Source organism: Sorghum bicolor, chromosome 10 (assembly GCF_000003195.3).
Source record: "Sorghum bicolor cultivar BTx623 chromosome 10, Sorghum_bicolor_NCBIv3, whole genome shotgun sequence".
NCBI classification, from domain to species: Eukaryota; Viridiplantae; Streptophyta; class Magnoliopsida; order Poales; family Poaceae; genus Sorghum; species Sorghum bicolor.
Genome location: NC_012879.2, coordinates 57,528,062 through 57,553,517, shown reverse-complemented (window position 1 = coordinate 57,553,517; position 25,456 = coordinate 57,528,062). Strand labels below are relative to the sequence as shown.

Genomic DNA, 25,456 nt, shown 5'->3' with positions numbered 1-25,456 from the left:
ACCCAGTTCGATCGATCCTATGGTCGACGTACGTACGCATGCGTCTGCTGCAGTGCTGCTCGAGCAAATGGAGGAGGCCGGGCCGGGCCGGTCGCGACGACGACGGCGGGGCGGCAGGCCGGCCGGCCGGCGGCAGGCACGCATCATGTCAGCGGCAGGGAGCGGTCTCTGCTGCCAACTGATCCAAGTGTCACACGTCCGTCAAGGCGTAGGTGATTGTACGCGTGGACTTGTGCTCGCCTGCCTGCCCGATACTCTGTGCGCCAACTTGGTACGTACTCTAGGTCCGGTCCTCCTCGCCCGTCGTCGTCTGGAAATTTCAGCCGCGCCGGCCATTGGTACGATGTACTAAGTACTCTACAGTCTACAGTGGTAGGCATCTTCAGTTGAACCGGCCGGGGACGACGACTGGAGAAGAGAGGACAGGACGGCCGGCCGGCGTGCGGGTGCGGCGGAATGGACCGAAAGGCTTTTCATGTCCATCTCCATCGTAACGGATCGGACGGACGGACCCATTGGAGATTGGACAGCAGAGTCTAGCCGCCGCGGCGGTAGGGCGCGCGGTGGGGTGTACTACAGCGGGTTTCATGTCCATCTCGAGGTGGGTTTCTCTACGCTTTCGAGCGCCTACTTTCTGTGCGGCCATGATTCCAAGCAGTGCGACTGTGCGAGAGAGGAGGAGGCACACATGCGCACGCGAACAAATCCCTACCAGCCATTCACGGCCGGCAAATCTGCAGTGCTGCTGGGGGCTGGAGCTGGACACGTCGTCTATGCACTTTCCCCTTCTGGCCTCAGCAACTTCTGGGCCGGAAGCATACACTCTGTTGTTCTTAGTCAGAATTTTCAAGATTCTCCATTAAATCGAATTTTTAGATGAATGCATTAAGCATTAAATATAGATAAAAATAAAATCTAATTATATGATTTGTCTATAATTTACGAGATGAATCTTTTAAACTTAGTTAGTCTATAAATAAATAAAAATTGTCAAATATACAAACGAAAATGCAACAGTAACTAAAACCAAAATTTTTCATGAAGTGAACAAGACCTAATGCTGCACGTAGAGACACATGGCGTCAGTGTATCATCTGGTACAAGTACAGCACATGCATGCAATCAGGAACAGCTGTTTAATTGATCACCAGCAACTGCGATTGGTTCGGCTGCTAGCTGTGATTATTCAGGGATATATAAAGCTAATTAAGTCGTCTGCAACTGCAAGCAGGGCGATCGAGTAGTTTACCCAGTAGGTAGACCATAGACGCATCGTGCCATGCATGGCATGGCTCGCGCCCTCGCGGCTGTGTGTACATGCACATCATGTATCACCCACTATCACGGAGTCCACGACGGGAGTATGTATACGTAGGGCATGGGCGCGCGCATGGCTACGTACTGTACACTCCTGAAAGCAGAGGGTAGGTAGCAAGAATCCCAGCCATGGCAAGCGACGTACGCAACTCCAACAAACGCTCCTGCTACTGTGCTAGCCTGCTAGAGTGCTACTACTAGCTGCCAGCTGCTGTTCCTGCTCATGAAGCTTCCTTTCTCCTTTCTAACTTTTTCTGTTACACAGAACGACGACACAGACGCTGCTCGTGGTCATGGACTCATGGCCATACTACCCAACTACTGAACCATGCATCCGGAGATGAGATGACATGACACCTCCAAATAAAAATGTGCAGTGCAGGGTGGTTAGTAGGGCGTGTCACTGCTCACCAAATATCCATGTTTCTTGCTCTTGTTGGGTCCTGGTACGTCCTCGATCGGCCCTCGATCTCTCGTCTCTTCGTGCTCACCGACAGCCAACGCTGATGGCTACCATTCAGATCTCGCCTTGACAAAGCCGGCCGGCCAGCCAGTTGTTTTGTCACCAAGAACACTGTTTCCATTCGTTCATCATTTTAGCGATAAAGGTAAACAAAGATAGACGAAGTAGACTACCCAACCGTACTTAACCCCTGATTAATTATTCGGCATCACATTTTACTGTTGCGGCTGCATGCGAGATAAGAGGTAAACACGACTGAAACTGAGGCTTTAATTTATTGGCAGTCTTACAGAGGAGGAACGAAACAGGAAAGGGAGAGTCAAGTGATCGAAGCCCCATGAAAAAGCAATTAATAGGACTCTCGATCTTTCCCTGCAAGCAAGCAAGCATTCCTCGCCTCTTCCAACATCTTTTGCTTCCTCGGCTCCCAGCTGATCCATAGCCGGCCTACTAGGCTAGCGCAGCATAAAACATGGTTCTTTTAGCTTTGCTCAAATGAAGAAGATCTTTTGGAATAACGTGTAACCAGGATCAAATGGTCTATCTCATGCATTTGCTAGCTGTGGGTTACAAGCAATGCCAACCTAGGATAGGAAGCCATACTTTAATTTTGTTTTCCCCTCTGACGAGCAGGCTACATACAAGAAGCTCCGAATTTATTTTGCATTGGCTCGATCTCAGCAGCATATATAATTTGATCATGTAGTTCAGGACCACTCTAGACATTATTCCTGACTGCTCTCAAGAACAGAATCAGCTCAACACATCTGATCTGGTTATGCTGTGGACACTCCATATGTACCATCATGACGGGCATAATGTGCATGCATGCTCATCACTCATACTTCCTAGCTAGCTAGCTAGTGCAACACTACTTTTTTTTCTAGGCAGTGACTAATCATGCATACAGCCTTCAGTCCATGACACACTACTCTGTCATGCAATGGAGCTATAATAGCATATTTTAATTTTAAGCAGAATGCATGTTTAATTTGCTGAAGGAAGTCTTCATGCTACCACATTATATTCCAGCTCAAGTAGTTGGCACTTGGCAGACAGTGGTCCGCTCATGAAGGGGACAATTATTGAGGCTACACGCATAATACACTAAATCATGACTAACAATGTGCGCTAATTGACCCACTATAAATCAGCAAGCAGATACCATTTTAATTCTCATGCCTCTTTTTAAGAACATTGTTGTAGACTATTAGTTGAGTTGACTTACGTATATATGCATGTATATGTGCGGTGTGTACTTTCTGGCGAATGAAATGGCATTGTACCTTTCCAGAGAAAAAACATCTTCAAATAATTGGAACTTGGTGTAGTACAAAGCGAGTTGGATCTTGAATGCATAGGAAGGAAAATATATACTGTAGTTTCCCCAACTACCGCGGAAAGCTAGTAAGCACCAAACGCTTCATTCAGTACATCCGGTCTGTACAGAGTACAGTTCATAGTTCTACGCATTTGGTATATACTATCTCCGTTCATACGTACCGTAAATTCGTTGCGCCGTCCAATCAGAGCGGTTAGGGAACAAGTTTAGTTTAATTTTGCTCTGCCAGCAACATCTATCATATCGGTTCCATTTCAAATGTATAAAGCACTGACAATTTTGATGTGAGCACATGACTAGAGCCAGCTACCTACTAACTGATGAGCTCATCAGCACAATGTACATCTAGTTAGTGACAGCTAATCGACGAGCTGAAGATAGCTAGATGCACGCTGTGGACCGGTTAAACGTGTTTCTTGGCGCAATCTATCACCGTCAGTGCATCATGGTTCCTGCAGGGATCACTTGCAGGGGCAAACAAGCTCAACGTTCAGACAAAAGTCACAAAGAAGGTTCTGGGAAGAATCATTCATCAGGGACAGGCAGTAGTAGGTAGCTTCAGGGTAAACTGTTGTGTTGCCTGCTGCAAAGCTGAGCACCAAGCTTCCCTTCAGGGTTGTGCCTGGAAATCGCCTAGAACTTCGCATCTCTGTCTGTTTGTCTGTCAGAGGTAGGCTCTTAACGACACCTCTCACTCTCAGCCACATGTAGTCTGCGTGGGTCCCAAGTCAGTAGTCACAACCGTAATGCGATGATAGGCTGTAAATAACACACAGAGGCATATTAAACACATCAACGACATTTAGATCAGAAGTTTTGGTAATCAAGCATGCACACTAAGCTAGCTGTGCTGTGCCAGCTGCTGTGCTTCATCTTTTCAAAGCAAAAAGTATCTAATAAGCTTTCCAATTGATACAAAGATTCTCCCCATTTTCCTTCGTCTGGTTCTAGGAGTTGAGAAGATTTTTTGTGAAGTTGAAGTGATTGCTGAATAAAATGAATGAAACAGTGTGACCGGTGAAGAGACCCATCAGTAATCTACCTGCCTTCGTCGCCGGGAAAGTAAAAGGCGCTTTCAGAGATGGAACAAAACCGGCCAAAGGATAATCCCAATCAAATTAAAAAGCTGTTTGTTTTGTCTATGATCACGGTCACACGGATCATCAGTGGATCACCACACACTTTGCTGGGCGTATGTGTGAGTGCCAACTGTAAGGCACGTACGTATGATTGATGATGGCGCCCTTGAACTTCAACTTAGGCCTTGTTTAGTTCCCAAAAAATTTTACAAAATTTTTCAGATTCTCCGTCACATCGAATCTTTAGACGCATGCATGGAGTATTAAATATAGACGAATATAAAAACTAACTGTATAGTTTGGTCAGAATTGATGAGATGAATCTTTTGAGTCTAGCTAGTCTATGATTTGACAATATTTGTCACAAACAAACGAAAGTGCTACAGTACCTGTTTTGCAAATTTTTTTGGAACTAAACAAGGCCTAGCCCATGTGTCCTCCCTTCTTATTAATTTGGTCGGTTATTATTAGCCCCTAACCCCGGCCCTCTCCCCCCCCCATCAATCGAGCTCGCTAATCCTTGTCTCTTCGAGACGTACGCATGCATGGCGAATCGGCAGTGGCATGGCATGACATGGCTCCTCCATGAACAGCTAGCGTAGCCACAGCAGTGTGGCTCTGCCACCATACGCCGTGAGTGGATTGGTTGCAAACACACATGCGTGCATGACGTGTTCGGCGTATGCCTGCCTGCCTGCCTCTGGACAGAAGAAGACACCAGCCGGCCGGCCACGGTCAGGCCACTCTTACCTGACTGTGCATGCATGGATGAGTCAGGTTTATTAGCCAAACGACAAAATCATTGTCGCGCCTCGTGCGTGCGCGGCACAATTGCAGAAACATGCGTGTGGATCGCAAGCAATTTGCAGAAACATTCGTCCGCATTCGCTCCTGTAACGACTGACGAGCAGACGCAGCAGTCTCTCTGCTTGTGCAAGTTGTGCTTGTGGAAGTTGGGAAGAGGCAAGGCAACACGACGAGTAGTGATGAGGTCATATCATATGCCGGGGCGTCAACCACGGCGGTGAGCGCGCGGGCCGGTCGGGTGGCACGCGTTGGGCGCGTGTCGCGTCAGGAGAGCAACGCGTGTTGGGGGGGTCATGTGCCAGCTAGGCGCCCATGCTGCACCAGAGGACCACGGCCTGGCTCGCTCTCCTCTTGCTGTAGGGCTCGGCTTGCAGCTAAGCCCAATAATAGACTCGCGGTCGCGGCTCATTCCCTCGTGTTGCGCGGCCCAACGAAAAGTAGGTCCGGCTGGGCCGCCGATCCACCGCCTGGCGACTGGCGACTGGCCTGTCTACAGCCTGCCCGCAGTTGAGGTTTTCTTTCTTTTTTTTTTTCCGACGCGATTTCGGATTTCAGCATGTCCAGCCAACACGGAGGATCTCTGCAGCTTGGAATGGCTATGGAGGGTCTCACTAGCCGGTCACCTCATACCGAACAATCTGATCATGCGAGTACCGGTTTGTGATGAGCGATCGAAGCAACCAAGAGTCCGTTAGTTTGGTAGAAAAGACAGTACTATTCTTTTATTCTTTTTATTAGAAAAAACACTACTGAATAGCTTATAGATTTGACGCATAAACTCAAATAAACATGCTCCAAGACTACAAATAGAAGGCTTATATAAGATAATAAGGTGTGATCAATCTCGTGTTCTAGGAGCACACGACTCTGGTCTTTCGTAAATGCCTCACCCCACTTTTCTTTCCCCATTGCCCAGTCGACCACACCGCCCACCTCTTGCCTTTGCCCTGATGAACACACCCTCGTCTAACCTCCGCATGTTAGGTTCTAGAGATCTATCCAAGCATTATATAGGATAAGGGTAAGGCTAGATAACGAGCCACCTCGGCTCGGCTCGTTTTGGCTCGTTAGGATAACGAGCTAGCTCGTTAAGCTCGCGAGCCTAGTATAAAAAATATATAAAATATAATATTTATATTTATCTAAAGCTTAAAATAGTAAAAATACAATAATAATATATACAATTGTCTTAAGTCCAATAAAATATTCATATGAGCTAACATATCAACCATTTATAAAGTGTAAGACATGAAGTAATACAAAATTAGTATAAGTTATGATGATTTTTTTCTCTAATACTGTAGCTCGTTAGGCTCGCGAGCTCGCTCGAATTGGCTCGTTATAGATAACGAGCTAAAATCTTAGCTCGGCTCGGCCCGTTATCCTAACGAGCTGAGCCGAGCCAGTCACGAGCCGAGTGAGCTAATGAGCTTCGAGTTTTTCGTCCAGCCTTAGATAAGGGCAAGGCCCCTTGGAGTTTCTGCTCGAATCGCTCAGTAACTTACGACACCACATGACCCATATCCTTATCTGCATCAGGGTTGATTAAAGACCACTAGCTTTTGCTCGCACCACATGAATCGAAGCCTCGGTGGCCTTTCCGGAGTTTGACACCTGGTTCGACTGATCTTGTGAAAAAACCCTCTCAAAACTTTGCAATCAACCCGCGGTACTCGCATGGCCACTGCATCTGTTCTTGTTTGACCAGGTTAGCGACCTCGACGTCCATGATGAGTGGCCCCTCTTACGACCGGCCCCGTTGGCAGTAGTGGAATTAAGATGGGGTTCACACCGGCGGCGCGGTCTTCTTTTTCCCCTTTCTCGAGCGACTCAGCTAGCAGTGTGGTCTCTCCCGCCGCAGCCAAACCCTACCGCAGCCCTCTGACCCGTCTATTCTCGGTCTCTCTCCCTCCTTACCGCCGCCGCCGCCTCCTCTGCATTCCCTCTCCTCCCAGCGCCGCCTCCATGCCTCTCCCCACCTTGCCCTCACCTCCACGCTTTATTTGCCTCCATGCTGGCACAAGCAGACCTCCTTTGCGCGATGGATCGACGAGGCGCCAGGGGGTAATTGGGGAGGAGGCGTTCATGGATACCATGTGCGGAGGACTAGAGGAGGGTTCCCACTCCCCAAGAGCCCCACGCACTATCGCCCATCGAACAAATCCGTCCTTGACATCGATCTGTTCGACCTCCAGAAGTCTATGGTGTGAGTGCGGCGGCCTCCAGTAATCAGGTGAGTGGGGAACTGAGCTTGAGCTCCTGGATTCTCCTTGCTTCTAGATATATGTCTCATGCGTATGTGTGGGATAGTGGGATCTGTGGCAGCTAGATTTTACCTTGCTGCTCAGTTGTGGCTACTAATATTCTTGTTACTTTGACAAGCAGTAGAGGAAGATGTCTTTGCAGCGTACATTGGCAAGCAAAGAAGTGGCACGGTGGCAGGTGGAGCGATTGCTCGATGGACCCTTTACCTTTCTCCTTTCATCTTTATTTCCATTGTTATTTTTGCCTCTTCTCTTGGATCCATCTACTTATGTGTGAGCTTGCTCTCCCTCTCAGGTCGAAGCCACGAGCCATAGCAAGGGGACCTTGCGAGTTGTAGATCTGTGATTATAGTGTATTAGGAGTTTATGATTGGGCTACCTATTCCCCACCAAGTCAATGCTGATGTGAGCTCTCTGTTACTTAGCTTTTTGACATCCATCTCCAATCCCAATGAATCTGTTGAGCATGCAGCAAGCACGAATGCCATGCTTAATTAGCATCGCGAGCAAGCCTACAGCTCTCCAATCTTGGGGTGTTGCTTTCCACCAGTCCATCATATCCACGTCACTAATAAAAGGGTTAGTGTACATATTAGTTGATAGCTGACTTAAATTGCTTTTAAAAGAATTTGTGTCAACAATATGAAATCAAGTAGGAATTCTAACCCAGCTACCTTACTCAATGCTCTGTGATGAAATTTTTTTTATCCGCCATGTTTGCATTTAATTTGGTACTTCCTCTGGTGTTAGATGCCTTTCATTCCAGATTGCAGAAACTGACAAAGCAAGGGGGGAGGGGGGGGGGGGGAATCTCTAATGCTAAGGCGAGGGGAACAATTCTGTGATTAAACTATAATTCAGCACTGAGCAGTGAAAAAAATAACAATAATTCAGCATTCAGCAGTGAAGAAAAAAACGTGGCAACAAATTTGAAACTGGGTGAGTACCAAAGTTTTTAAAATTGGGGCAATTAAGATGGCTGCTGATTCTCTGCAATCTCATGCAAGTATTTGGTCTTCAAGATCCTAATTTAAAAAGATCATGCTTATGGAAGGAATTGGATTTTTCTATGTCTACTTATTTGTTATCTTTCTTTTTTAGAATATATGGTAGTCATCTGGTGTTTAGCTTTCCAAATATAACCATTTTGTTGGATTTTCTCACTTCACTTCAGTGATATCTTATGTTTGTTTGTGAGGATATTTTCTAAGACCTGCCTCTTATAGGTGTTAGCACTATGGGACTATTTTTTGCTTTAACATCAATGGAGTGAGATCAGTGCAAAGCTTTGGAGCTCTATCAATTCTTTGTTTGTCAGCAAAGTCATCTCCCAGCATTCCACGAAGAAGTTCCTCATTTCTATATTCAGTGTTTTAGGAACTGAGGACGTGTCAAATGGAGATGAAACTCATAAAGATGACTTTTCTGTCAGCACTATCATGTTCAAAGATGGGGAGATTTCTTTTCATTATCTGTTATATAGCACTAAATCATTTGGCATACATTGAGAATTTTGTTGGTAAAATTAAGAAACAAAAACAGAAGAACGATAAATCTCAGCCCACCACTAAGGATCTTTTATTTGAGGTCTGACTGTCAAAAGGATCGGAGGTAATTCTTGCTTGACTGCTAAATCTCTGTCCTTTATGAACTTGTCATTTTTTGCCTGTCAATGTTTAAGTTAAGCTCATTGGTTGTGCTTTATTATATAACAGGCACAAGGCATAAATGTTGAACTGGGACTTGGTGCAACCATAGATACTGCAATCAATTCTCTTACTGAGAGAGCAATAAAGGAAAATTGCTTGTTGTTCTCCTGAAAAGAATCCCATAGGATGTTGTAGGCCATTTCTGTCAAAACTCTACTGGAATCTTAATTGCTGCAAAAGGTTTATAGTCTACTTGACTTCCTCTATTTCTTTTAAACATTTGTCTATCACTATCTGCACTTACAATTTCTTCTCTTTTTAATGTACTCCCTCCATCCCAAATTGTAAGTCGTTTGACTTTTTTTACTCCAAATTTGACCACTCGTCTTATTCAAAAAATTTGTGCAAATATAGACAAATTTAAATCATTTTTGAAGAACTTTTATTAATAAACCAATACACAACAAAAAAAGTGATATTTTGTACAAAACTTTGAATAAGACGAGTGGTCAAACTTGATATTAAAAAAGTCAAACGACTTACAATTTGGGATGGATTGAGTAGTTCCCAAAGCTGTAATTTGAGAAGCATTGCTTTAGTGCCTTTTATATTGATTCTAAGCGATGGTCCTATATATCCACTATAATGTGGCTACATCACTTCAAGGTATACTTGCTGTAGAGACAAAGTTTCGTCTCTTCTCCCACATTGTTCTGCTGATACTCCTCCCCCCCTCCCTCCTCACCTCTTTTGTTTTCTCTCTTTCTGAATGTTTTCAAGTAATATCCATTCCTAGAATAATATTGGTTGATTGCAAACTGTATGAGTAGGAATTAACTATGATCTTTATCAAATGTGATGCTTTATAATAATGTGCACTTGACAGGCTTGAAAACAACAATATTAGATTATATTTGTATTTTTGTGATCCACTATTTTTTTGCTGTAAACTATGATTTATTTCTCCCCTGTTGTTGAACATGAGGGTAGGCTAATAGCTAGAGTTGTATACTAATAATAAATGCTCTATTAGCTGCGGTTGGTGCTGGTTGTTTGTTTATTTATGAGCAACTTTTGCTTAGTATAATTGACTAATGATTTTGGCACCCTATTAATCAAGTAATGATTTTGGAAGACTTATCAAGAATAAACCGTTTAATTTGCTGCTTCTATTTAGTGTGGTGAACTTGTCTTTTTTTGCTACACATTTGATCAGTACTCCAATCTACCAGTTATACCGTTTGATAATTATACTCTCTCATGTCCAGTCATTACGACTTATAATCTTAAAATGTATTACTTGGGTATATCATGCATTAAGTTTTCGCTGTGCACTTTGAGCTAATGAATATATCTAGAATTAACATACTTTAGATGAATGGGGATTGTGTGGTTTTCATCTGATTTTGTACCATGCCCTTTATCATGTTTGGTAAGAATGTATCCTTGATGCCCATTTTTTTCTATTTTCAGAGCTTTTGCGTCTACGGGTTCCTATGTAGCTGTATATGTGTGCCTATTCAAGTGCTTATCGATGTGAAGGGACTTTGCCACTATGATGACTAGCACTCCTTTGAAAACCTCAAAGTTGTGAACTGTGTAGTTTACTATTATTTTATCTCTAGGTCTACGAACCTGTTACTACCATGAGACATTTGGATAGATATTCTAAGTTACTGGCGAAGGCGTTCCATAATCACAATTTCTAATTGTAAACTGTAAGGCTATATAATGTACAACTGAATGAAACCAGAGGTGAAATATGGAAGATGAGATAGCTGCATAATTTGTACCATGCATCTGTTGATATGATATGCTTGATATTAGATGCTAATGCTGTCGCGATATGATATATATCAATGTTTGTGCTTAGATTATAACCTTACCATTTGAATATATTATTATAATTATAAAGCTGTGTCTAATATGTATGGTGGATCGTAGCTTTTCCTCTTCAGGTCAATGTAGGGCACCCTTATAAAGCTGTGTCTAAGATGTATGGATCATAGATTTTGCTCTTCAGGTCAATGTAGGGCGCCCAAAGGGCGCCAGATGTTCTAGTTTAATTTAATTTTTCATTGGCATGCGCGAGATATTCTATCTATGTATCCATGTCATCACATTCGTTTTCACTGTATTTGCGTATTACACCCTTGTCCAAAACAAATCACAGTTGATGACACACTACACCGCCTATTTTTTATGTCCCTCACTAGGATTCGCCAACTGCAGGCGACGTCCTCGGTCCTCCTAGTGTACATCGATGACAACCGCACTAACGAGGATGCTTTCAAGGTGCTCATCTCGTCATCTATCGTTGCTTGATTGATCTCAACTATTTGTTAGTAGCTAATAACCTTGTCGTGTGGCATGGCCATATAGCATGAGGTGTTGAGGAAGAGGGGTCACGACATCGGGATCCTTCTGTCCAAGTGCCCTAAGAAAACGAATGGCTCCTACTTCCTATAGGACTTGGGCGAGGTGATGGACTTGTTGCTCCATTTGGTAGAATGGAAGCGGAAGTCTTAGGTGGTTCCGATGATACAATCTTTGTCGTCCTCATCCTCGTCCACGTCCCACCCTCCCATATTCATAAAGCGGTCGCCACCAACCTCCACCTTGACGACCCTACTGCCCCACGACAAGCGGCTACCTCACCACTAGTTGCACCGTCCACATCAAGGCCCTGTCCCTAGACCCCACCCCCTTAACCTTTGTTGCAATGCCTTTGCCATCCTCGTCCTCACCTCTGACCCTAGATCCCGCCTTCTCCTGCCGCCCCACCGTCGTCTCACCCGCCTCCATTGCCATGTCGTGCTCCCCTCCCCTCCTAAAAAAATAGTTTTCTAAGCCCGCCGAGAACAGATCCCCTAACCCTGTCGCCGTCGGGAACTCTAGTCACCACCATCTTCTTCTTTGTCTCTGGTGGGGGGCAAGCATGGTCCCAGTGGGGTTGTGCGGGAGTAGGGTCGTATGGGCTTGGGCACGTGGGAGCGGGCATCGCGCTAGAGCCCAACGGTCATGTAGTAGAATTTTCGCTACAAGTAGGAGTACGAAGTGATGAATCAAGGAGCTTTAATTTGCTTCTTGGATCATATAGACGTAAACAAACATATCATAACATACCAAATCATAGCACTAATTGAAGAAAAAAAAGAAATCCCAAATACATAAAACAGAAAAAGGAAATGAAAAAGCAACATGGTGTCTATGTTGGCCCTGATGATCTCTCACGATCCTAGAGTGGATCAGTGGGGTGATGAACTCATACATATCTCCTAGCTTCAAATTTTAACATTGCTCGATGCTCATCCCACAAGGTCGCTCGACGGAAGGGCCGATGCCGCTTCAGCTGCTGTTCATGAGGTGCATCAGTCTAATGTGGTAGATGGATAAGGCGTGCTTCCAGCCTTCAACGACTAGTTGGTGTTGAGAATTTCAATGGGCCTTATTACAATGTTGAGCCCTCCAATATAATGGTGCCACGGAGAGGCCTTGGATGAACTTTTGAAACAAATGGTCCATTGGTGCACCCTGCATTCTGTATATTACATGAGCAATATTTATTAATTTTTGCAAATATATACTCATATATGCATAATATAATACATAACACTACAATGGGCCAGTACCGACACCTTCCAATTCAGGAGGAAAACTAGAATAGATATGTTTGGTTTGTGCCAAACTGCCAATATATTCCCTTAAATTTGTTCCTCGATTTCACCTTGAGGCTTGAGCCACATCTTCATCCTCAATTATGTTTCTTCTCATCATAAAAAAAAGTTTCTCCTCCATCATCAGTATTCTCATGCAATTCACTACTATTGCTAACCCTCTTGAACACCCACAAAAACAACATCAACCAAAAACCTAATATTACATATTCTAAATATTCTAATTAATAAAGAGATTTCTTAATTTACAAAACCTAGTCCATGCTATCTTATGTACAATACACGACTCCTACTAAATATTGTCAATTTAATTTTAATAAAAAAACCAACTACATAAATATAATGTGATAAATACAACTTATTAACTATTAGCTAAAATAGTTTTTATAAACCAATTACCTATGTCTAGATCCTAGGTAAAAATCTAATGCTCGGACTAGTTCTTATCAAAATGGTAGGCCTAATTCTTGTCTAATACTCTAACTAATCTAAATCTAACCATTAGATAAGTAAAGTGTAATCCTTGGGTATTTTTGCCAATAGATCGAATGTAAAACAAAATTTGTGCAATTCATCTTAAATGAATCTCAATTTCAATAACACCCAGCTATTCCAACACCATCAGACTCTCACCCCTCTCTCTTTCCTTTCCTTCCCTCCTCTTTTTTCAAACTACTGTAGCATTTTACGATTTTTTGTCTTTTTATAGGCACGAGATGGAAAAAGGTCGTCACTCCAGTAGACGACAAAGGCGTTCTACCGTTTCTCTTGACATTGAAGTGCTTGAGACCAAGTGTCGACAACTTACCCCCCATGTTACTCATGGCTTTTTCAAATAGCGCCCGTTAGGACGATGGTAGGTCAGCGGGCATGTGAGTAGGAATAAAAGAGGATTTGTCCGAAAAGCCACATAAAAGATTAATTTTATCGGTTATGCATATACTCGTAAAAAATAAATTTATTTGTTAGGTTTGCAAATAAATCCGCTTATATCCCTAGCTGTGATTGTAGTGTGAATTTCTTACTGCCGATTCCACTAGCAGTACTCATCAAAATTCGTCGAATGTGGCCAAATAATACGAAATGTGTGCAACGGCCAACTTCAGAAAACATCACTCCAAACGGCTATACGTTTATACTGCCTGCGGGTACAAATCCACTACCGCCGTTGTTTCAAGAGGCGGTATTTATAAATCGCATTTTTCTTTAGCCTACATTTGCAAATCTTTTCCGTCTGCAACTATTTATTTTACGCCAAAAAAACAATAAAAAAATAGTAAACAAAATCAAATCCCGCAGTGGACGCCGGCCGCGCGAGGTGCAACGGTAACGGTTCCACACACGCCGCCCCGCTGGATCTTCGCCGCGGACGCTTCGCTTCGCCCGCAACTTCCGCATGCACGAGAAGTGAACGCCACAGCTAGCTCACCGCGCCGCCACGTCAGGGACCTTCCTCTTCCGCGCCTCGCCTCGCCGCGCCGCCCCGTCCCGTGGGGACCAGGGCACCACCGCGCGATATATACAGACCGAGAGGGGGGAGGGAGAGGGATCGTGAGATATAGCCGGCCGGCGAAGGATCGGAGCGCGATCGACGGAGATGGACGTGACGTTCGCGACGCCGGGGGGACGGGAGTTCACCGTCGAGGTGTGGTACTTCGCGACGGTGCGGGAGATGAAGGAGGCGGTCCACGCGCGCGAGGGCATCCCCGTGGCGTCGCAGCGGCTCTTCCTCGCCGGGCGGGAGGGGAAGGCGGCGGAGGAGGACGACCAGCAGGAGCTCGACGACGCGCGCGACACCGCGCACTACGGCATCGTCGAGGGCTCCCGCGTCGTCCTCGTCCTCCCCGACGACGCGCCGCCACCCTCTCCCTCGCCCTCGCCCTCGCCCTCGCCGTCCCCCGCCAACGCCAACGCCGCCGTTGTCCGCGTCGCCGTCTCGGCCCCCGAGATCATCGGGCCGCGCGGCATCGCGCTCGACGAGGTCCCCGCCTCCGACACCGTGGCGCGCCTCAAGGAGCTCCTCCAGGACCGCACCGACGGCGCGCTGCCCGCCGCGAGGACAGCGCTCTTCCTCGACAAGGCGGAGATGGAGGACGGCAAGACGCTGGCGGACTACGGCCCTCCGGCCGACGGCGGCATGGACGTGAGCGCCGTCGTGCGCCCGCAGGCCCCCGTGGCGTCGGGTGGCGGCGGCGGCGGAAATGGCGGCGGGGCCAGGAACCAGCAGAGGATCGAGGTGAGCGTCAAGTTTGGAGAGACGGCGGTGGCGCTGGAGGTGGGCGCCATGGACGTGGTCCGGGACCTGCGCAAGGAGGTGGAGAGGCTGTGTCTCCCCGTGCGCGACGTCGGCGGCGGCGGATACTTCTTCGTGTACAAGCAGAACGTTATGGATGACGACCGTACCCTGCGGTGGCACGAGGTGAAGAACGGCGACACCATCGAGATCTTCAATGGCACCGTCACCGGCGGCGCCTGATCGCCCCCATCAGATCAGGGGTTTAACGAAGGGTTTATGCCTTTATTAGGGTTTGTTTCATCTCCAATCCTGCATTGACATTTCAGAGCTTCATCGTTTTAGGGTGGCCTGTCCAACAGTGATCGAACAATGCTATGCTGTAGTAGGAATTTTTCTTCTATAAATTCAAATGGTATGGAATGCAAATGTAGGAATGTTCACAATGCCAGGATTTAGTCAGATACAATTCAAGAGATTTTGTAGGTTCATTAATCAAGGCTTGGCATAAGAACTCGAGAAGTTTCCAACAGTTAAAGGTCCAAATCACGAAATTGCATTTCAATTATTTGTGAAAGGATATCAATTACTAGAAACCTTGATAAAAGAAAGAAATGATGTGTATGAATCTACTCACCTATTATTGTGAATTATATGTATCTGCAAGATTAATTTTCCTAACCTCCAAAGTATCATCTAGTTTACATAATCATTGTATCAGCAAGAAACTATCTTTACAAACTCATCACAATGCATGATTTCAGTACCTAAGCCCTAATAATTGTATCTATCTGGACGACTACGGTACTAGTGCATAGTGTGGTCCCCATCTTAGGCCCCACAAAGTCACAAACATGTGGGGCCAAGAAACACCCTCTCGTCCACCCTCGAACGAAATCTCCAATTTCCTCGTGTGTTGGAAGTTGTGGTTTCCGTTTCTTGCATGATAAATGATTTCTCTCTTTTTTCCTTGTCAATTAACTCCCTTGTCACATAGAATGTTTGCCAACAAGGAAGGTTGTTTAATGCTGCGAAAATCATATGACCTGACTAGTTGGGTCTGCCCTAAGCATATGGTCATATGATGTCCTGAATCATAAGGTTTAACAAGGAGTTTGTGGTGTTCGATCTGCAATCCTGCATTGTGATTTCAGATGTTGTTTTTTTTAATAGGTTTCCTCTGCTTTTTAGAAAGCCACAGAGTTTGAAGAGTAATGTTGGGGTCACCAGCTGGCAGCTAATGAAGTTGCAGAAGTCAAGAACTGAACTCAACTAGGAAAAACACATATTAGATTTCCCCAACATCAGAAAGCCAACCTTTCTCTCTCTTGCTAGTCAACTCATTTTTGTGGAAATTGGTCTTCAAACTAATTTGCACAAAAACTGAGGTCCTTGTGTATTTCTTGGAAGGGACTACTCTGCTAGTTGTACATGTATTTCAAGACGATATAATTCTGTATGCACACATTGTCTTTTTTATTTTGAAGAGTTAGCTTAGATTATTAGTCTAGTCTCTCAGCTTGATTAAACTGTCCAGTGCACTGTAGATCCATGCTTTAGTTTTGCTTGTCCTGATGAATGAGAGATGTCGCACTGTTTGATGATTACAAAAACAGTTCTCTGATGGATTGAATTTGTGTGTTTGGTCCTTCCATAAGTAGATGTATAGATTATTCCATCTCAATTCTCAAGGAATAATATCGAGCAACTATTTGCACTTCACCATTTACTTAGGCCTTGTTTAGATGTGAAAACTTTTTTTGATTTCGCTACTATAGCACTTTTGTTTGTTTGTGCCAAATATTGTCCAATCATAAACTAAATAGGGTCAAAAGATTCGTCTCACGATTTACACTATGTAATAGTTTTTGTTTTTGTCTATATTTAATGCTTCATGCATATACTATAAGATTCGATGTGACGGGAATTTTGAAAACTTTTTGGTTTTGGGAACTAAACAAGGCCTCAGCAGCACGACAATTAACAACGATGACACCAGGTCCGTGCCCAGCACGACCACAGTTTAATCTTAGGCATTAGGGTCTGGAGACTTTCAGACAGCTCTCTCTGTTTCTTGACAAGCAGCAGGCAGTGAGACGAGTGGAATACAACTTTCTCCGGATATTGCTGTCGGCGTAAACAAGTTATCCATGGGACGTACTCCGGAAAGATAATTGACAAGTCTATGGGAGCTTGATAGTGTTCTGCAAAAGTATCATGCCCAGAGTTTTCTTTTCTTTTCTTTTTTTGGTTTTATATATGACTAGCTGCATTACAATGTACACTAAAATAACTAAAATTCCTTTTTTTCGCGAACGGACTCCTACCAGCCCATATTAAAATTACTATAATTCCTGTATTAGTAGATTGGATATGGGCTCCAGTTTTTCATAGCAGTTCTAGAACTATAGAGTCTATGATATGTCGTGTGTCTTTTTCAGCAAAAGAACAAGGAAAGGTTTCCTTCTATATGTAATAGAGGATTGTGCAACTCCAAAGCTTTAAGAAATTGTGTCCACTACTTCAGTTTACAAAAGTGTCTTCATAAAAGGTTCCTAAAGAAGAGATAACCAATAAATGTTAGAAATAGATTGTTTGGTTATAAATATAAGAAGAATCGTAGCCTTTGCTACCACTATATTTTCTTCTAATTCTAATACTGCTGCATTCTCAATTTTTCATTGCATAATTATTATCTGTACAGTTGTATGCTGCTATCAAAGCAATATATTATAATGGATAGGATCATAACTATACACTCGATCTTTTTCAGTAAAAGAAATCGTATATTTACCTCAAATAATACATTTGCTTCATTGGTGCTGCTTCTTTGATTCGTTAAGGTAATATGGATGAGGAGCTCTAGTTGGTTAAGTTTTTTTAATAAAAAACTCTGTAGTAGAGTATTTTGGAGAAATCGTGCACTCTTGTTCGAGCACTCAGCTTGATCCCAAATGCTGAAAGTTTATAGAAGGCTTTAATAAATGTTAGTTTTAAAAATAAACTTTTTTTATACCGAGCTTCGATATCCTTATTGTATCCCACGAAATGCTAAACATCTGGGTTGATTGAAGACCACTAGCTTTCGCTTGCACCACATGAAACGAAGCCTCGGTGGCCTTTCTGGAGTTTGACACCTGGTTCGACAGATCTTGTGAAAAAACCCTCTCCAAACTTTGCAATCAACCCGCGGTACTCGCATGGCCACTGCATCCGTTCTTGTTTGACCAGGTGAGCGACCTCGACGTCCATGACGAGTGGCCCCTCTTGCGACCGGCCCCGTTGGCAGTAGTGGAAGTAAGATGGGGTTCACACCGGCAGCGCGGCCATCTTTTTTCCCCCTTTTTCGAGCGACTCAGCTAGCAGTGCGGTCTCTCCCACCGCAGCCAAACCCTACCGCAGTCCTCCGACCCGTCTGTTCTTGGTCTCTCTCCCTCCTTATCGCCGCCGCCGCCTCCTCTACATTCCCTCTCTTCCCAGCGCCGCCTCCATGCCTCTCCCCACCTTGCCCTCACCTCCACGCTTTGCCTCCATGCTGGCACAAGCAGACCTCCTTTGCGTGATGAATCGACGAGGCGTCAGGGGGTAATTTGGGAGGAGGCGTTCATGGATACTGTGTGCAGAGGACTAGAGGAGGGTTCCCACTCCCCAAGACCCCCGCGCACTATCGCCATCGAACAAATCCGTACTTGACGTCGATCTGTTCGACCTTCAGAAGTCTATGGTATGAGCGCGGCGAGCTCCAGTAATCAAGTGAGTGGGGAACTAAGCTTGAGCTCCTGGATTCTCCTTGCTTCTAGATCTATGTCCCATGCGTATGTGTGGGATAGTGGGATCTATGGCATCTAGATTTTACCTTGCTGCTCAGTTGTGGTTGCTAAATATTCTTGTTACTTTGACAAGCAGGAAAGGAAGATGTTTTTGCAGCGTACATTGACAAGCAAACAAGTGGCGCGGCGGCAGGTGGAGCGATTGCTCGATGGACCCTTTACCTTTCTCCTTTCATCGTTATTTCCATTGTTATTTCTGCCTCTTCTCTTGGATCCATGTACTCAAAGCCACGAGCTCCTTGTCGGAGTACATAGCAAGGGGACCTTGTGAGTTATAGATCTGTGATTATAGTGTATTAGGAGTTTATGACTGGGCTACCTATTCCCCACCAAGTCAATGCTGATGTGAGCTCTCTGTTACTTAGCTTCTTGACATCCATCTTCAATCCCAACGAATCTGTTGAACATGCAGCAAGCACGAATGCCATACTTGATTAGCATCGCGAGCAAGCCTACAGGTCTCCAATCTTGGGGTGCAGCTTTCCACAAGTCCCTCATATCCATGTCACTAATAAAAGGGTTAGTGTACATATTAGTTGATAGCTGACTTAAGTTGCTTTTAAAAGAATTTGTGTCAACAATATGAAATCAAGTAGGAAATCTAACCCAGCTACCTTACTCAATGCTCTGTGCCGAAATATTTTTTATCCGCCATGTTTGTATTTTTGGTTCTTCCTCTGCTGCTAGATGTCTTTCATTCCAGATTGCAGAAACTGACGAAGCAAGGGGGAGGGGGGAATCTCTAATGCTAAGGCGAGGGGAACGGTTATGTGATTAAACTATAATTCAACATTGAGCAGTGAAAAAATAACTATAATTCAGCATTCAGCAGTGAAGAAAAAACGTGGCAACAAATTTGAAACTGGTTTACCAAAGTTTTTAAAATTGGGGCAATTAAGGTGGCTGCTGATAATCTCTGCAATCTCATGCAAGTATTTGGTCTTCAAGATCCTAATTAAAAAAGATCATGCTTATGGAAGAAATTGGAATTTTCTATGTCTACTTATTTGTTATCTTTCTTTTTTAGATTATATGGTAGTCATCTGGTTTTAGCTTTCCAAATATAACCATTTTGTTGGATTTTCTCACTTCACTTCAGTGATATCTTATGTAAGTTTGTGAGGATATTTTCTAAGAACTGCCTCTTATAGGTGTTTGCACTATGGGACTATTTTTTCCTTTAGCATCAATGGAGTGAGATCAGCGCAAAGCTTTGGAGCTCTATCAATTCTTTGTTTGTCAGCAAAGTCATCTCCCAGCATTCCACGAAGAAGTTCCTCATTTCTATATTCAGTGTTTTAGGAACTGAGGACGTGTCAAATGGAGATGAAACTCAGAAAGATGGCTTTTCTGTCAGCACTATCACGTTCAAATATGGGGAGATTCCTTTTCATTATTTGCTATATAGCACTAAATCATTTGGCATACACTGAGACTTTTGTTGGTAAAATTAAGAAACAAAAATAGAACGAAAAATCCCAGCCCACCACTAAGGATCTTTCGTTTGAGGTCTGACTGTCTAAAAGATCGGAGGTAATTTTTGCTTGACTGCTAAATCTTTGTCCTTTCTGAACTTGTTATTTTTTGCCTGTCAATGTTTAAGTTAGTCATTGGTTGTGCTTTATTATATAAAAGGCACAAGGCATAAATGTTGAACTGGGACTTGGTGCAACCATAGATATTGCAATCAGTTCTCTTACTGAGAGAGCAATAAATGAAAATTGCTTGCTGTTCTCCTGAAAAGAATCTCATAGGATGTTGTAGGCCATTTCTGTTAAAACTCTACTGGAATCTTAATTGATGCAAAAGGTTTATAGTCTACTTGACCTCCTCTATTTCTTTTAAACATTTGTTCATCACTATCTGCACTTACAGTTTCTTCTCTTTTTAATGTAGTTCCCAAATCTGTAAATTGAGAAGCATTGCTTTAGTGCTTTTTATATTGATTCTAAGCGATGGTCCCATATATCCACTATAATGTGGCTACATCACTTCAAGGTATACTTGCTGTAGAGACAAAGTTTCGTCTCGATCTTCTCCCACATTGTTCTGCTGATACTCCTCCCCCTTCCCCTCTCACCTCTTTTGTTTTCTCTCTTTCCGAATGTTTTCAAGTAATAGCCATTCCTAGAATAATATTGGTGGATTGCAAACTGTACGAATAGAAATTAACTAATGATTTTTATCAAATGTGATGCTTTATAATTAATGTGCACTTGATAGGCTTGAAAACAACAATATTAGATTATATCTGTATTTTTGTGATCCACTATTTTTTTGCTGTAAACTATGATTTATTTCTCCCCTGTTGTTGAACATGAGGGTAGCCTAAGCTAGAGTTGTATACTAATAATAAATGCTCTATTAGCTGCGGTTGGTGCTGGTTGTTTGTTTATTTATGAGCAACTTTTACTTAGTATAATCGACTAATGATTTTGGCACCCTATTAACCTAGTAATGATTTTGGAAGACCTATCAAGAATAAACCGTTTAATTTGCTGCTTCTATTTAGTATGGTAAACTTGTCTTTTTTCGCTACACATTTGATCAGTGTTCCAATCTACCAGTTATACCGTTTGATAATTATACACTCTCTCATGTCCAGTCATTACGACTTATAATCTTAAAATGTAATACTTGGGTATATTATGCATTAAGTTTTCGCTGTACACTTTGAGCTAATGAATATATCTAGAATTAACATACTTAAGATGACTGGGGATTGTGTGGTTTTCATCTGATTTTGTACCATGCCCTTTATCATGTTTGGTAAGAATGTATCCTTGATGCCCTTTTTTTTCTATTTCAGAGCTTTTGCGTGTACGGGTTCCTGTGTAGCTGTATAGATGTGCCTATTCAAGTGCTTATCGATGTGAAGGGACTTTGCCACTATGATGACTAGCAATCCTTTGAAAACCTCAAAGTTGTAAACCGTGTAGTTTTCTACTATTTTGTCTCTAGGTCTGCGAACCTACTACTGCCGTGAGACATTTGGATAGACATTCTAAGCTACTGGCGAAGGCGTTCCATAATCATATTTTCTGATTGTAAACTGTAAGGCTATATAATGTACAATGGAATGAAACCAGAGGTGAAATATGGAAGATGAGATAGCTGCATAATTTGTACCATGCATGTTGATATGATATGCTTGATATTAGATGCTAATGCCATTGCAATATGATATATACCAATGTTTGTGCTTAGATTAGAACCTTACAATTTGATTATATTATTATAATTATAAAGCTGTGTCTAAGATGTATGGATCGTAGCTTTTGCTCTTCAGGTCAATGTAGGGCGCCCAAAGGGCGCCAGATGTTCTAGTTCTCTAAATTTGTAACCTTGCAAAATGGAGCAACACGTTACCAAATTATGCAGAATTGCTGGCCCAATTGCAGCCGGTTAACAGTCACTCCACATTGATAAAATGTGTACAAGGGATTTGATCAGGAAGACGGCAAACATTTTTGCAGGACCATGACGTTCTAAGGATGACATCCGTGTCTAACATATCTAAATGCTTTTTATCTAACGTATTCTATTTATCAGTATTTGAAAATTTTTATCTAAAATATTCTATTTATTATCATCTGTTGAAACAGAGTGCCGACTACGTATTAATAATGAACCAAAGATTATGACTCTTGAAAGTTACTCTTTGCATCATCAACCACCCAACTCAACCAGCTCAAATGAAATCTAGAAAACATGAGCACCGAGCAACCAGCATGACCAGCTGAAAAATGACCATGCAGAACTTCGACAGAAACAAACAAAAACCAAGGAGCATCAAAACAGCAGAGTTGTAGCAGCAACGCAGAAGATAGAGCTTCCACTCCACAAACATGTTAACAAACAATATATCCAGAAACCATGAAGACAAATTGTCACACGAAATTCAGGGTTCAATTATTCCATTGCACAGTTCCAACCAAACTGCTGGGCACCAGCAGAAATGTTCACGAACACAACCAGACTGACATAGGACGATTTTCTGAGAAAGGGAAACATAGGGACTCTTCACCGACTCGATCAAGACACGACCACGACATGCAGATAATCTCCATCAGAGGGACAGAGGAAGGCACCAGACATGTGAACCCTGGAAGGACGGCTGCTCATGGCCCAGGACTTACTGGCCACCACGGAGACGGAGCACCAGGTGGAGAGTGGATTCCTTCTGGATGTTGTAGTCTGCAAGGGTGCGGCCATCCTCCAGCTGCTTACCAGCAAAGATGAGACGCTGCTGGTCCGGGGGAATGCCCTCCTTGTCCTGGATCTTTGCCTTCACATTGTCAATGGTGTCAGAGGACTCCACCTCCAGGGTGATGGTCTTGCCGGTGAGGGTCTTGACGAAGATCTGCATACCACCACGAAGACGCAGCACCAGGTGAAGGGTGGACTCCTTCTGGATGTTGTAGTCAGCAAGGGTGCGGCCATCCTCCAGCTGCTTGCCAGCAAAGATCAGACGCTGCTGATCCGGGGGGATGCCCTCCTTGTCCTGGATCTTGGCCTTCACGTTGTCAATGGTGTCAGAGGACTCAACCTCCAGGGTGATGGTCTTGCCGGTGAGGGTCTTGACAAAGATCTGCATGCCACCACGCAGGCGGAGCACCAGGTGAAGGGTGGACTCCTTCTGGATGTTGTAGTCAGCAAGGGTGCGGCCATCCTCCAGCTGCTTGCCAGCGAAGATGAGACGCTGCTGGTCCGGGGGGATGCCCTCCTTGTCCTGGATCTTGGCCTTCACATTGTCAATGGTGTCAGAGGACTCCACCTCCAGGGTGATGGTCTTGCCGGTGAGGGTCTTGACGAAGATCTGCATACCACCACGAAGGCGGAGCACCAGGTGAAGGGTGGACTCCTTCTGGATGTTGTAGTCGGCAAGGGTGCGGCCATCCTCAAGCTGCTTCCCGGCAAAGATGAGACGCTGCTGGTCTGGGGGGATGCCTTCCTTGTCCTGGATCTTTGCCTTCACGTTGTCAATGGTGTCTGAGGACTCCACCTCCAAGGTGATGGTCTTGCCAGTGAGGGTCTTGACGAAGATCTGCATGCCACCCCTGAGCCTGAGCACAAGGTGGAGAGTCGACTCCTTCTGGATGTTGTAGTCAGCTAGGGTACGGCCATCCTCGAGCTGCTTGCCAGCAAAGATGAGCCTCTGCTGGTCCGGAGGGATGCCTTCCTTGTCCTGGATCTTAGCCTTGACATTGTCAATAGTGTCTGAGGACTCGACCTCAAGGGTGATGGTCTTGCCAGTGAGGGTCTTAACGAAGATCTGCATCTGCAAACATCAAAGACCAGAAGAAGAGTGAGACCATAAGTTACTGTGAGTCTAACAAAAACTGATCAACTATGAACATAATCAAACAAAGTTACAGCATCAAAGCTCATCATCCTAATTTAACTAAACTATGAAGCAGATCTTACAAGTAGCACAGCTATAGCATTTAACATTAGAAAGTAGCACAACTATAGCATTTAACATTTGAGAACCGAACCATTACATTACAATTGCAAATAAAGATTGCAATACATGATGTATGGTCTAATCAGAATAGAACAATTCAGCAGAACATGAAGGGGTCAGTTCAATATGCATGGTTAAGGAAGTGACTAAGCAATTGTGCCATGGTATGTACTCGATACATTATTCAACAGTCAACTAATTATTAATTACACAAAGATATATGATTATCATCAGGCATAGCATATAGTTGTATGAAGCAGATTCTTACTAAACAAGTACCAACAGGACTGTAGTATTTAACATTACAGCACCATGCAAATCATACATGGTGTTCAATTTGCATGAGTTAAGGAAACAACTAAGCAAATGTGTAGTGTTATGTATACGGGTATTTGACACATGATTCAACAATCAACTACAGTGATCTATGATTATAATCAGGCATGAGCAGAAGTCACATATAACATAATAATAATTAGTAAAACATTACCAATATAATCTACTAATAAAAAGATTAAACAACAAGCTAATAAGTAGTGTCCCTTTTACAGCCTAGATGAGTGGAACAAACAATCTAAAACAAATCATATAACTGCAACATGCAAACAATTAGACGCAAGTCTATACACCTGTATATGATACATGACTCGACAATCAACTAGTTTGACCCACAGCCATCCATTATTTACCACAGGCATATGAGCAGTAGGCGCATCTGTCATATAATAAGCAGAAGCTACAAATCTAAAAAGTTCCAAACGAAATCACATAATCGTAACGTGATCTGGCGGCAATCAAGCGCAAGTCCATCCGCGGAATCACGCGCAACAGCGAACGCAACATGAGCCCAGCCCAACCTTAGCGCAGCCAGCCAACGAACCAATCGGTCGTCCAACCATCAGATCTACTCGAGCTCAACGCGCAGAATCACGCGAGCACAATCACACCAAATAACTTCATCACAGCCCGCGGATCTACACCACGACCCCCAAATCGACTACAGATCCGATATAACAACAAATAAATTTATCACAGCAGGCCATGGCCTCACACGACCTAATCGAACCCTACGACGAACACGAACAGGGAAAGCATACCTAATCAAACGCTACGACGAAAACGAACAGGGAAAGCATACGAGGGGTCTGGAGGGGATTCGAAAACTCGCGTACCTTGAGAGGATCGGGAGGATTCGCTTCGCTTCGCTTCGATGAATTTCTCCGACGGGATGGGATTGGGGAGTGGGATTTGGATGGATGAGGCAGGGAGGGGATGAAGCCAATTTATACACGGGGGAGGAGGGAGAAAGAATCCCGTGAGGCTACGGG

At 43.9% G+C, this 25,456-nt stretch overlaps 2 protein-coding genes and 2 long non-coding RNA genes across 17 annotated transcripts; 3 read left to right on the top strand and 1 right to left on the bottom strand.

Moving 5' to 3' along the window:
* Positions 6,840-10,716, top strand: LOC8083296. 10 transcript variants are annotated; one of them, XR_002448635.1, is made up of 7 exons: positions 6,843-7,241; positions 7,394-7,450; positions 7,568-7,677; positions 8,039-8,211; positions 8,499-8,883; positions 8,988-9,161; positions 10,395-10,716. It is a non-coding gene; the product is annotated as an uncharacterized LOC8083296 (long non-coding RNA). The 10 variants fall into 10 exon arrangements; XR_002448634.1 differs by having other exon boundaries at positions 8,023-8,211; XR_002448629.1 differs by having other exon boundaries at positions 6,841-7,241; positions 7,568-8,211.
* On the top strand, positions 14,183-15,400 carry LOC8083295. Its single transcript, XM_002438820.2, has one exon. The coding sequence runs from the start codon at positions 14,196-14,198 to the stop codon at positions 15,072-15,074; it is 879 nt and encodes a 292-aa protein (XP_002438865.1). The 5' UTR covers positions 14,183-14,195; the 3' UTR covers positions 15,075-15,400.
* Positions 18,191-21,807, top strand: LOC110430699. Of its 4 annotated transcripts, none has more exons than XR_002448041.1 (4): positions 18,191-18,584; positions 18,738-20,470; positions 20,558-20,659; positions 21,471-21,807. It is a non-coding gene; the product is annotated as an uncharacterized LOC110430699 (long non-coding RNA). The 4 variants fall into 4 exon arrangements; XR_002448040.1 differs by having other exon boundaries at positions 18,192-18,584; positions 18,738-20,194; positions 20,297-20,659; XR_002448039.1 differs by having other exon boundaries at positions 18,195-18,584; positions 18,738-19,180; positions 19,813-20,659.
* LOC110430698 (polyubiquitin) lies at positions 22,513-25,456 on the bottom strand. Of its 2 annotated transcripts, XM_021448519.1 has the most exons (3): positions 25,301-25,456; positions 23,036-23,942; positions 22,513-22,807 (listed from the first exon to the last, which is right to left on the bottom strand). In XM_021448519.1, the coding sequence occupies exons 2-3, from the start codon at positions 23,940-23,942 to the stop codon at positions 22,797-22,799; spliced, it is 918 nt and encodes a 305-aa protein (XP_021304194.1). In that variant the 5' UTR covers positions 25,301-25,456; the 3' UTR covers positions 22,513-22,796. The 2 variants fall into 2 exon arrangements, with proteins under 2 accessions (XP_021304194.1, XP_021304192.1); XM_021448517.1 differs by having other exon boundaries at positions 22,513-23,942.

Excerpts from the sequence above, each read along its gene's own strand:
- LOC8083295 (XM_002438820.2), top strand. The coding sequence starts at position 14,196 with ATGGACGTGACGTTCGCGACGCCGGGGGGACGGGAGTTCACCGTCGAG.
- LOC110430698 (XM_021448517.1), bottom strand. The coding sequence starts at position 23,942 with ATGCAGATCTTCGTTAAGACCCTCACTGGCAAGACCATCACCCTTGAG.